At 38.6% G+C, this 13,698-nt stretch overlaps 1 protein-coding gene across 3 annotated transcripts in view; it reads right to left on the reverse strand.

Moving 5' to 3' along the window:
* Positions 1–13,698, reverse strand: part of fbxo21 (F-box protein 21) — a 42,931-nt gene that overhangs the window by 23,942 nt on the left and 5,291 nt on the right. Inside the window, exons 3-9 of one of the 3 annotated variants that reach the window (XM_039770940.1) lie at positions 13,088–13,197; positions 4,891–4,961; positions 3,955–4,101; positions 1,728–1,864; positions 1,423–1,559; positions 1,099–1,278; positions 844–976 (exon numbers count right to left, since the gene is read on the reverse strand). In XM_039770940.1, the coding sequence (XP_039626874.1) occupies positions 844–976; positions 1,099–1,278; positions 1,423–1,559; positions 1,728–1,864; positions 3,955–4,101; positions 4,891–4,961; positions 13,088–13,197 (915 nt within the window). Of the gene's footprint in view, positions 1–843; positions 977–1,098; positions 1,279–1,422; positions 1,560–1,727; positions 1,865–3,954; positions 4,102–4,890; positions 5,013–13,087; positions 13,198–13,698 lie in introns of all 3 variants that reach the window. The other 2 variants (XM_039770939.1, XM_039770938.1) reach the window with 2 other exon arrangements.

Here is a 13,698-nt window from a genome sequence, read left to right on the forward strand (position 1 = left end):
GAACGCACTTCCTGGTCATATGGAAGACCGAAAAAAGGGAGTTTTTCCTCTGTCAGCACTCAAGGACCCTGACAAGGTTGTCCATATTGGGGCCATAACAGAGGAGTACTGTCATCTATTGTACTGGGGAGAACTGCTGCTGACAGACAACCTCCCCCAGGTCAATTCATAATCTTTCATGTTAGCCATGTTATGCCTACCTATATAGTGTACATCCATTATGGCTTCCTGCCCAGGCCAGGAATCGACCTTCATCCCAACCAGGGTGCCAATCAATCCCTTAGGGCAGTTGCACCATAGAATGTCAGTATTACATTCACACTCACCATCTTTCACCGCATTTATATCTACTTGCATGTACAATAACTCCATTAGAAGCAGGCCACCCATATTAGATAAGGTACATGATAGTGAACTGTAGACAACTTTATGCACAATGAAGCAATAATGACTAAGTGAAAAGGATGTAAAATGTTTCTGTCAAAGCTCACCTGCAATTAAGTGCTTCAGTGTATGAGCTTTCATGGGTATAAAGACAATGTTATTATTCAATGTTCATACTCTTGTTTAAAAAAAAAAAAAAGTCCCTCAAGATAATTATTATCCTCAAAAACACTATACATGTCTAGACTGTACTGCCTAAAAATGACTTTCAGTAGGCATATTTCATTAAGGAGAACAAAGACAGTGAGTGCAACATGCTGCTGGGAAAGAAGACATTTGATGAGGGTGGGGAGAGAAAAAAAAAAAAAAACACACACACATCGAAAAGGAATTGGTTATTTTTATCATACAGTTCCCTTTTAAAGGCATCTTAAAATTATCTAACCGTAACAGACTCACCTTCTCAGGCCAGATGCCCAGGTGGAAATAAAGTCTAGCTTGTAGTAGGAGGTACTGGACATCATCAGGATTGATTGTGAGGTAGAGATCAAGCGAGTCCCTCAGGAGCTGGTAGGACTTCTCATTACCTTCTCTAGTAAGGCAAAAAGAACAGTGAACAAGCATCCTTGTGACACTCAAACTTCAAAGAAGCTACTCATTCCAACTTTACACTCCAGCCTGTAAAGAGAATATCCTGTTGACTGTACTGCTTACCCGCGTTTGCCGATGTTCAGAAGATTTCCCACCATCCTTAGCAATACCTCCAAGGTACTGACTGCATTATAGTAGTCTGGTGTGACTTGATGTCCAATCAGATATTCACATTCTTTTGCAGTCAATTGTTTACCTCTTCCAAAGGCATCAATGTAAACAAAGTCATAAATCTCTGAACTGCTGAAGCCAGAAACAAAGACAATTCTGCTAATCACAAAGTTTTAAAGGATACTGCTCTTTCTTTTCTCTTTTAATGAGCTAAATTCCAATTTAAACTGTCCTGTTCCCGACATTTAGTGTTTCCCTTGTAAGAAATCTACTTACCTGTTAGGCTTTTGGCACCATCGCAGGAGAAAGTGATTTGGGAAATTTACTGGCTCTAGCTGAACTCCCAGTTTTTTGGCCAGTGTCATGTAGAGCACAGAGAGACTAATTGGAATGCCCATCCGTCTTAAGAGTACCTGTGCAAAAAAATTTTAAAATGTCTATAGTAATAGAATGCTAGGGAAAAGACAATTGTATGTAAATTATAATAATTTAATCTTCTGGAAGTAAAATTTCACAACATTTACCATTTAGATTAAACTAGTGTTAATAAAGAAACTTTCTGTAAATCAAAGTGAACGTACCTGGTGAAGATAAGAGTTAAGAGGGTTGTAATAGTCTCGTTCATTTCCTCTGTACTGTAACTGGTCAAAGAGGATGGAGTTAAGAGCAGACAAAACTTGTCTTTGTAGATCAAGATCCTCGATTGTAAAATCTTCATCTAGGTAGCAAATAAAAAACTTTCAGCAGCAGGCAAAAAATATCAGCTCCACAGCTTGTAGTTGGGGTCTGTACCTTCACTTCTTTGAGGCCCAATTATGTGACTTTTACTTAATGGCTGCAAACTGCCAATAACTGTCAAAAACTGGAGTATAATGCACATAGAATTTTTCAAAAGTAGATGGACAGAAGTTCTTCAGGGATATTTTATGTGCACAGCCCTACCTTAATGTAAAGAAATAGTCTAAAACTGATAAATGTGTAGAAGGCACATACAGTATCAGTCAGACTGTGTCAATGACTTTGGGCCAGTGTTGCTCACTCCTGCTGTACTGAAGTGCTTTGGGAAATGGGTACTAAGTTTTTAACTGCATCATACCACCAAAGCTGATCAAAAAGCTCCTGGACTTGGAACCTAATACCACCCTCTCCAACAAGACTTCATAACTGGCAGACCACAGCACATAAAGGTTTGGCAGCATTACTTCCTCACAGTGATCCTCCATGCAGACACCATACAGGGAAGTGTGCAAGGCCACCCTTGCTGTTGTTCTGGTTTACATGCGACTGTGTGGCCAAACACAACTGCAACTCCTTCACTAAATTTGCTGATAACATCACCAGGGCCAGGAGATCAACCTCTCCCTTAATATTTGGAAAACCAAACCTGAAATCAACCTATACTCCTGTCTTTATTGGAGGAGATGCTATGAATTCGGGTCAGCATCTTTAAAATTCTTGGGAGTAAAATCACTGACAACTTGAGATGGGTGCAACTCATCTCTGCTATAATCAAGCAGGCTCCCCAATGACTTCACTCCATCCAATGCTTGAGGAAGCCTGGATGTTTCTATCCAAGCTCACAAACTTCTACACAGGCAGATTGGAGTCCTTCCTTATCTTCTTCATTAGATTCTGGCACAGCACCTACTCAGCATAGGACTGGAAGTCACTGCAGAAGGGATGGAATCAACTCAGAATAATTCTGGTACATGACTGCCTTCTAATTAGTACAAATATAAGCCATGCTGCCTTAGAATGGAGAGATCTCAACTGCCCATGCTCCGGCATCCAGTACAGGACTACAGTATTCTCACTTGTACCAGTAGCTTGAGCAAGAGATTTTACCCAAAAGGTCAAATGGTTACTCAACAGCCACTCATAGTTACAACTGCTTGATTTTTGTTATACTATACCTGTATATTAGGGGTGTCCAACTCCAATCCTGGAGGGCTACATTGCCTGTGGACTTTCCTTACTGCCACTTTCTTGATCACTGCTCAATTTCTGCTGTTAATTGATGGATTTTCCCTTTATTTGCTTTTTTTTTTTTAAGACTTTGCCATCTGAATTGCTTCTTTTTTAAATGGCAGCCAAGCAAAATGGAGATGTGAAGTAAGCCAACAGACGCCCAGCTAAGTTGGAGCCTCAAACCCCAAACAATTTCATTCCCAACAGTAACTTAGTCAGAAGCTAATTCTTATTATTATTTAAACCTGCTACTTAATTCAATGCCTTGATGGTGCTCTTATTCTGCCACTCCAAACATTTCAGATTTACTTTGTTCCAAGACTACCGTCCAGATGTTTTTGTGAACTGAGCAGATCAGCATCACTGAGCCCTTCACCATCCTTTTATCAGGTTAGCTGGTCATTTGTTGGTTCACTTTGTATCTCATTACTATTCAGCTGCTAATTTAAGAAAAAAAGAACAATTAAGTGGTCAGAGCCTTAAATAGCAAGTCTATAATAATTAAGGCAAAAGATGTTAATTACCAGAAAAAACTGGTCAAAAATTAAGAAAATGGTTAGAATGAAAACCTGCAGTTGCTACAGCCCTCCAGGATATAAGCTGGGCACCCCCATTCTATATAATGTGTATATTGTATATGTTGCATTCATTGTCTGTTAAGGTACTCTACTACTGCCACTAGACTGTGGGTGACATGGCTATAAATATTAACTTGAATTTGATAATTGTTCACAGTACACCATGAAAAAAAAGTGTCAAGCAGTTCTTAATCAGGTTGAAACAAATTAACAATGCTTTCCCCTAATCGCTGGAAGACTATTAAACTAAAGATGCACATACCTGAAGCACCTTTCTGACTAGGATGGCAAGGGTTTTTCAGTTGTAGCATCTTTTTAACTTTGTCAGTGATTTCATTGAGCTGAGAGGATATGCTCTGCAAAGATATATCAGCGAGGGGATTGCAGTACTGATCTACCAACACTGCACCTAAAAAAGAAGCAGAGAAACAATGCAGACTCCAAAAAACAAACTTAAAAAAAAAAAAAAAAACAATGTTCTCAGTGTCATGACCTGCATATTAGTCTCAGAACCCAAGTATCTGAAGGTGCAAAATAAAAGTGATGAAGGCCATTTTTTTTTTTTTTTAATTTTTTGCTTTGACTTTTTATGTGCAATGTTTATTTCTGTTGTCGTGATCCCGACACTATAACTGCATCATTTTATGCCTTTTTTTCAGTCAATTCAATGCCACCATTTTGTGTTAATCCTGGCATGGAGGTGGCAATGTTGTCTGCTGTTGTCAAATGTATTGCTGGACATGTGCTAAGGAAGTCACATAACGAGTTGTGTCATAATTCTGCACCTACAAAAGGTGACAACACTTTGGATTCTTTTCAAAAAACACAAAACTATTATCGTGACAGGTAGGGGAAAGCAATACTGTTTAGTGTCGGGACTCTTATTTTAAATGTTTGTCTTTAATTTCTTTTTGCCAATTTGTTTCTGGTTTGTTTTTTTTGTCTTTTTGCCTGTTGCACATTTATGATTTGGTGCGTTCCTTTAATACATCCACTTCCCGATCTTTTATTCTACCCTGCCTTCAGACACTGGCTCTTTTGATTTGTAAGATAAGAACATCCTGCTGAGAGGATGAATTATGAAGAAGAAGCCAGTGAATACTGGCCTAATACAAACTTTTGTATCAAAGATGCATCTTTTACACAAGAGTGGATTTTCTTTTAAACTCGCAAACTCCCACGATCTGTCAAGACTCACCCTCTAATGCCGACTGCTGTTGTGGAGGTCTGGTCAAAAATTCCATCAGAGTCTTTAAGATGTTTTGCTGTCTGAGGAAATAAAGAATTTTTTGTGCATAGTATTTCAATGTGAGGTTCTTCCTGTAGATTAGGGAAAAGGGGAGTGGGGGCAGTAGAGAGAAAGAGAGAGAGAGAGAGAGAAAGAGAGAGACAGAGTATCACACAATGCACATTATAAGGCCTACTTGTTACTATTATCAGCAGAGAAGAGAGAAATTACACAGAAGGATTTACAAAAGTAAGAAAGAAATATCAGAGAACTTCACTCATTAGAGCTAAGACCCAAGACTAGGGCCAGCTGAACTATATAAGCAAAGCAGGAGATTGTTTAGGGTTGGCAATATTTGTCAGGGGTTCCGCATTTAAGTGTCTCTCAGGCTTGGAATTCTATGCTATTAAGGTTAACAGACTTGAGGTGACCTTAATGACCCACTTGACAATGTAAAGCCAGAATACCTCTTGGAACAGTACTCTGCTGCCATCTAGTGGATGAAATATGGCAAGAAAATCATGAATATTTCTATGCATTTTACCATTCTATGGTAACTCATCAGTATTCTGGAGTAAGGCAGAGCCCTTTAAACAAAACATAAAGGTGTATAAACAAGAAGCTGTAACACATGTTTTAGAGCAAACCAAAATGCAGCCATTAGTTAAATTAAGTGATAATGTTGACAATGTGAACTGGTTAGCAGAAGTTGACGCATACAACATTGTAAGACCGAAGCACCATGACATGCCTAGTGAATTACTCCTGTAAAGCTTCACCATGGTGCAATTAGCTTAACATCAAAAAAGTAGAAGGACAAGTAAAAAAAAAAATTAGCTCCCTAAAACTATTTACAATGCAACAACAGTCAAAGTTCATTTCAGGAGAAATGTGGACGTCACTAAGCCTTGAACTATGGTATCTTACAATAACACAACGGGAGTGTCAATTGTGCAGATCAGGCACTGACATTTTACCCTTTCATGTGCAAGCAACAGAAAAAAAATAAGAAAAATGCACAAAGAAACACGCTTCTGCTGTCCTGGTACAACATCGGGCTGTGTGTTGGTGACTTTTTCAAAACATGTCACACAAAGGACGAGTACTAAATCTTCATCGGTACACTTGAAAGACCTTTCCTACTCTATTTATGTTGACAATTTAGTACTTAGATGTTTCTGTTACGCATAAATGTTTTTTCTTGTTGAACAATGGAGGTAAACATATCATTAAGGAGGATACCTCTACTAATGATTCAGGTTTACAAACGCTCGGACTTAATACAAAGTCAAGAGGGAACCAAGAAACTCCCTAATCTCACTCTTCCATGCATTGTACTATCACCTTTGTCTAGGGCAGCAAAAAAGCTACAATCAACCCTGACTGAGACTAAGAATTGGAATTTGGGCCAGTGCTGTTATTGTTTTGGTGGTATGCCAATGCCATAATGGAAAGTCTAACACGTATGTACCATATTAAAAAAATGACACGTTTGACATGACAAGTTACACTGTGATTTTAATACTTTGTAACATGTGTATGCTTGGCATAACAACATCAAAATTAACACTAAATTCCAAAGTGAGAAAATCATACAGATGTGCATGTACATATATCCATCCCATCCATTATCCAACCCGCTATATCCTAACTACAGGGTCACGGGGGTCTGCTGGAGCCAATCCCAGCCAACACAAGGTGCAAGGCAGGAAACAAACCCTGGGCAGGGTGTCAGCCCACCGCAAGGCACACACACAGACACACACACACTCCAAGCACACACTAGTGACAATTTAGGATTGCCAGTACACCTAACCTGCATGTCTAGTTATGAATGGAAGCCATTTTCATAGTATTAGCTTTTAGAAACTAAATATTATAGTAAAGTCAATTGGATGGTAAAGTGACTTTTCCATGGTCAAGACACTAAAAGCGTTCTTCATATGAATGCCTCGTCACCATTAAAACCCATCCTTTAGCACTGGCTTACATAAAATGCTTTGGGAAAAAAAGATACGACTGCACTATCAAGAAAATTACTTTCAAGCAGACACCTCAAAAAAAGTTGTATGCTTTAAACAGACTATGAGAGGCAGAATCCTAAAAAGGGGCACATTTTTAAATAGTTTTGTATATCTCTCTATTACAATAAAAATATCCTGGGATGAGACGTGACTTTTTCAGAAAGATACTTTCACGTCCTGCGAGACGAGATTTTGTGCCAAGAGATTTAACCACACCCAGGCTGGAAATAAAAGATAAAGAGTAGAAGACAAAGCAGAACGTCGTAAAGAATTCAAAAACATTGGCGCGATACACATGCAGAGCAGGTTAGAGGTAATGAAAGTACTAAAATTCGAAAGTCTCAAAAAAATGATGTGGAAAAAAACAGAAATTATTACTCGGTGAAATAATGGAACAGCGAAAGGAGTTCCAATATATTGTTCTGAGACTTGTAGATCATCTAATTCATGTTACCATCAGGGAAAAGTAGTGTTTCTTGCCAATGAAGAGGCGTATCCGGGAGAATTAAAAGATTTGTTGTTTGGTGAAAAGGAAATCTACATACGCGAGCGGCAGAGATGTGAAGTGGCTGGCGCGTAAAATCCCCCTAATTGTACATTATAAAAATGGAAACAATGCATACTCTAATGAAAAAATTTAAAGAAGGAAAAGTGAAAAATAAAATATTAGTAGAGGCTTCTAAAATGGTAGGTTTGGCATTCATGAAGTCAAATTTATTTTTCATAATAATGGCATGCATTCATCTGTCCCATAAACATGGATTAACTGAACCTGCCATTTAGTGAAAAAGTGTCTTCCTCAGTTAATTACTATTACAGTCAAAGGGGTACTAGATGGGGAAACCAATAGCTTTAAATCTTTCCAAACACATCTTTGAAGCATGAATGTTCCTGCATATTGATTTGCTCCTGCAACCTGCACACATACATTGCACACAATTATTTCCACAAAAAATCAGTTTTTTTTTTTTTTATTAGGCTCCACTAAGCATGGCTTCGCTTTTCATTTCACTGTTTCTCTCCACACAATAACCTCTCATCTTTAGGAATGGTGCAAGGGCCACTCAACTTTGATAGCAAATCAAAAGCTCAAACTATACTTCTTTGGAGGTAATTTTTTTGTTAACATTTTACACCATTGACATATCTGTCCATGAAAGTGACCAAACTTAATAATTTGGGCCTTATCAAAGTGTTGCAAAAGTTTGAAGACAAGAAAAACAAAGAAAAAACTGCAGCCTAGTTAAGTGAATCTCTGTATAAATGGCAACTAGTGGTAAAGATGTGAAAATGTAAAATTATGCCCATTTAGGGTGAATGTCTTTGTTGAGCAGAGTGGAACTTACTACTAATGCCACTAAAAATTCTGGACGTGTCTGGAAACAAGCAACCACTTCATCTTACAAGGGTGCTATTTACTGTATATTACTGATGGACATCATTTTCAGCTATCATTAATCAAAGAATTCTTGAAATACATTTTCCTTTTCCAAAATTCAATTGTAAGAAATGACCAAAGAGAGCCCAACTGAACAGTTTTTATTTGAGTAAAAATGTTTACTGATCAGTGGCACATTGCTTAGTGCTAATGCCTTACAACTTCCTTCTAAGCACTGCAAGACATAGAGACAAAGTATTAGAATTACTGAAGGAGGATTGTGATAGAAACTACACGGATATGAAACTAGCAATACTGTACTACCGTAACTACTTCTACCACCATGCTACACGGCTCTTAAATTATTCATCACAAATCCTCAAAAAGCATTTGTGACAAAATCCTCATGCAAGATGATAGAGAGCCTAGAAAAGGTGTCATGTTTGGATGTCCAGAGACTCTTTTTAAATAGCATGTGTACCCTAATGACAAAGACACTAAACATTAAGTTTAAAACTTAATATTTTATGACCCTGAGCAATTCACGTAACCAAATGGGCTCATTCACAGGGATGAAAAAGGTAAATGTGTTTCTTAAACCAAGTTTTTCCCCCCATGAGGTGAACGAAACTGAACAAGTGGTATAGTAACCTGGGTAAGGAGTACATTGGGTAAGATGATTTCTGCTTTTCTATTTAATAAAACAAACTAATGTATTTTAATTCTTGCTAATCATGGCACTGAAAAGTAGTCCACTAAGTATAAATCTCACTGTACTTGGTACAGATGACAAAAAAACAAATAAAACAAAAACAACTACATCCTGGGAACACAGTTTTCTAAAAGATGAATGGCAATGTCAAACTTCATATGCATGGTTTACTTCTGGATTAACTGCGATATCCTTCCCCACAAAACTCCCAAATAGCTACATAAACTGAGGGATTTACTGATTTTAACTCTGAGTAAACAGATGAAATGATGAGCATGAGAAATTCCTGTTGTTGGGGTGTAACCGGCTGGCTGAAGAAACCCTTGGGTATTGTTTCACAATTAAGCTATGAAAGATCACTTCAAATATTTATATAGTATTAGCGTGTAACAGAACACATTATTATTGAACATATATACAGTATTTCTAAGTTCCACTTTTCTCGTCATAATAATGTCTCTTGAATGGCACAGAAAACAATGTGTCACCAACAATTATAATTGTGATAATTAGAAAAGAAATGGCCCAGCAGCTTCAGACACTGTGGTTGTAGTCAATGACAAATGTTTTCCTTGGTATATCTTTGACACAAAAAAAGAGATAAATACACTGAGCAGACCTTAAGGTTAAACTTGTAGTGTTTAGTGAGGCTGGGGGTAGCGACTGCTAGAATGAAGAATATACACTCAACCAATACTGAAGAAAGTGTGAGCAGATATATGGTGCGATTCAGGAAATTCAGCTCACAGGGAAGAAGCAAAGGGGACATATTAAAGATAAGGAGTAATATTGGGAACTGGAGGGAAACTGTGGGCTGCTTTGATTTAATTACCTGGAATGTGATAGGGGAGGCAATATAAACAAAAATTACAAAGGACTGAAGAAAAGTTATGAGATGTGTATGGAGTGTATAAACAGACATGAGCAACAGAGCAACCATCTAGATACAGAATGTGAGCCTCTGTGAAAAGTAGGCACGATACGATATACTTAGCTCACCATACAATTCATACCGCAATTCAGGTGTAACAATATAATATTCCCAGAATATGAAATTTTCGTAAAACAAATGGACTGTATGTTTAGTGTTATTTATTAGACATTAATAAATCCAAGCACAACAAAATAAATTCAAATTAATGCATAAATTTTCCAATTGGTTTTGGTAAGCTTTTTCTTTTTTATTAAAATGAATTAATCTTAAATATTAACGTAATATAGCTGTACTGCAGTAACATAAGATATTCCATGGTAAGTAGCACTTGCAAGAATTCACTATAACTTCTACATTTGACAGTAATGAGCCTATAAACCTATAATGTAAATTTACTGCAGTGCAGAACTATCCAAATTAAAATGTATCTTATTATTATCCAAGTTAAAGTCAAACACTGCTCCAACAATGGCGGCCCTTTTACTTCCTGCTGAAATGCCTCATTGACCCGTTAGCCTGCAAGTCCTAACTGGATCTACAAAAAGAACAACTTAAAATGTTTTATTTCCTTTGAAGAAAAATCAGGATAATCGATACTCTGCATGAAGGTGAGACCTCTTCACTGTGACTAATGTCCCCTGCAGTTGAAATACTCACCAAGTATGGACGTAGCAGGGACAGGCATATGATTATAACAGAAAAGCAAGCTTTTATCCCTCTCCACAAAACCAGACGACTGCTGTTAAGAGCTACGTGAGCTCCACTGCTGTACATTTCCTTCTCACTGTAATCTATACCCATTTTCAAATCAGTATCACAGAGAAGAATATCAATTTTTTAAGCACTCATTTTCACATCCACGACTCATGAGAACTGCAGTAATTACAGCTTGCTGCTCCAAGTAGCACTTGAATGGATCATTAGAACCGTTCCAATACAATGATAAGCTTGTGCTTGTTGTTCTCAGTCAGTTTGAAAATAAGTTAGTGGATGCAGTGGTACATCTTGTCGCAGATGGCTGGGGGACGACCTAGCCGGGACGCCTCGGAGGACCGGAGGAGGGGTTACGCCTCCTTCAGACCACAAGGGGGCGACCACCCTGGTTGCTTTGGTGGCCACGGGTTTATTGCTTTGAAGCTCAACCCCGTAGGGGCCCGTGGTCACCGCCAGGGGGCGCCCCAATGCCTTGGGGACCCTGGACCTCAGCACTTCCGCCACACCCAGAAGTGCTGGGAAGAAGAACAGCAGGGACAGCCGGAGTGCTTCCGGGGATGCAGCCGGCACTTCCACCACACTGGGGAAGATCGGTGGAAGATTGCCGGGAAACACCTGGAGCACATCTGGGCGATTATAAAAGGGGCCGCCTCTCTTCATTCAGGACTAGAGTCAGGTGGAGGAGGACAAGGTCTGGAGGAGAGAGAAGGAGGTGGCCTGAAGAAGAGGCATAGTGTGGTGTTGGCCTGGACTTTGGGGGAGTCTGTGGGTTGTGTGGCACTTAATATTTGTACAGTAAATATAGTTGTAAATAAAAGTGTGGTGGTGAATTTACCATGTCTTCCGGTCTGTGTCCGAGGCTCGTTCCACAATCTATAAAGCAATGTTCTGATTAGCTGTACTTGTCCAAGGATGCGATTCACTAAATTATATTTGTGTGCAAAGCACTTAATGCATGGTCCCAACCCACTTTCATATACAGCGAGGTCCATAGTATGCATGGAAATCTTTCACCTTTACATTATTATATGGATGACAACTCTCCAAAGTTAAGTCAGTGCAGTGGAACCTCTAGATACGATCACCTCTGTATACGAGAAATTCAAGATAAGAGGAAAGTATGAGCGAAAAATTCAGATCTAAATACGAGCATTGGCTCGCGTAACGAGCCAGGCTGTGGTTATGCGTGACGCGTTTCCCAATCCGCCTTGACTCGAGGATTCACCCAAACTGACGCTGCCAGCCTGTCAACTCACTCAGTGTTCCTTGTTCTCCCGTAGCGTGAGGATCTACGCGTTTGTGCGCTTGTGATTTCATTGTTTCGCTGTAGCAGTTCACCGTATAAGCGTATCCAAAAATATTGCGGACATGCAGACGGAGAATAGGAGACGATTGCCCTCAAGAGGAGTACTAGGGTGTTGTACCGTGTTAGCCATTATGAATGTAGAGAAAAGCCAAGCAAAATGACACCTTTTATTGGCTAACTAAAGATTACAATATGCAAGCTTTGATTACATCTTGCCTGAAGAAGGGGCCTGAGTTGCCTCGAAAGCTTGCATATTGTAATCTTTTTAGTTAGCCAATAAAAGGTGTCATTTTGCTTGGCTTTTCTCTACCCTCAAGAGGAGAGAGAGAGAGAGAGCGCGCGAGCGAGCAAGAGAGATAAGGAGAGAGAGGGGGGGCACGAGCGAGCAAGAGAGATAAGGAGAGGGAGACGCGCACGAGAGAGAAGAACCATCAGCTCACTTATGATCACATGACGCTCAGCGGACAAAGTGTATCCACACTTATCAGTGTTATTTGTTAGGAAAATTTATTTTTATGTTGATATTTTTGGGGGTGCGGAACGGATTAATTGGATTTCCACTATTTTCAATGGGGAAGTTTTGTTCTAGATACAAGAAATTCGCTATACAAGCTCAGTGCTGGAACGAATTAAACTCGTATCTAGAGGTTCCACTGTATGTCATGTTAACTTTAAATCTAGCTTTTCAATCAGAATTTTAATTCCTCATTTTGACTAAAGGTGTCTTCATGTCAGTCATGTGGTATATGATACAGGGTCACACTTCATCCAGGTAGTATTTTCTATATAGCGAAATTTGATTAAACGAAATGTTGTCTCATGCCTGATGAAAAGGATAAACAGATGGAATTAACTGTAGTTAGCACAGATAAAGGAGGCGAGATGTTCAAATTTAAGTACATGAAAGACCAGGAAGGTGAAATCTTAAACACAAGAAAGCTCCATCACAGCCGTATTTGACTTTATCACTGTAGTTACAATAACACACGTGTTCAGCAAAAACAACTCAAACACCAATGTAACCTCTCAAACACATTTTTAACAGAATTATTAAAAAGATATTTTAAAATAAAGCTGCAAAGATCAATGCTCCACTTACCTTTTATCAGAATTCAAAATGGAAATGAGCTCATCTTCACAGAAGTGTCCAGGTGCTCCAAGAGACTCTATTTCAGTAAAACTGTCACCCAGTACTTGGCCAATACAAGGCTGTATTACAAAACACAAGGTCAATTAACCACACAGGTCATGACATTAACTACCAGAGACATTTATGATGAAAACCCAGGCACATTCACAATAGATGCTGCTCCAAGAATTAAAAGCCTAAGTAACTCTTTCAATTTAAAAAGAAAAAAAAAAACCTCTTTAGAAATACCCAAAACATTAATTATTGTTAAGGTATTAATTAAAACAACAAATCTGGAAAATAGAAAAGAAGGATCCAGTGAAGAGAACTCTCGATATAATATAACTGTGTTGCAACCCAGTCAATAATCAGTTGACGTTGACATATCTTTTACTTGGCTTTTTCCGAGCAGGCATCATCCAATTTCTTAATTTCTTTTTTAAAATGTATGTACAGGAATGAATTATTTAGATATTTAATTACACTGAGTGGCCTCATATTCAACTTAAGAGAAAAAGGACAGACTTGTCCCGTTTTTGCATGGTTAAGAACATAATGAATCTAAAATACATTTTGAATGA

This window comes from Polypterus senegalus, chromosome 12 (genome assembly GCF_016835505.1).
Source record: "Polypterus senegalus isolate Bchr_013 chromosome 12, ASM1683550v1, whole genome shotgun sequence".
NCBI classification, from domain to species: Eukaryota; Metazoa; Chordata; class Cladistia; order Polypteriformes; family Polypteridae; genus Polypterus; species Polypterus senegalus.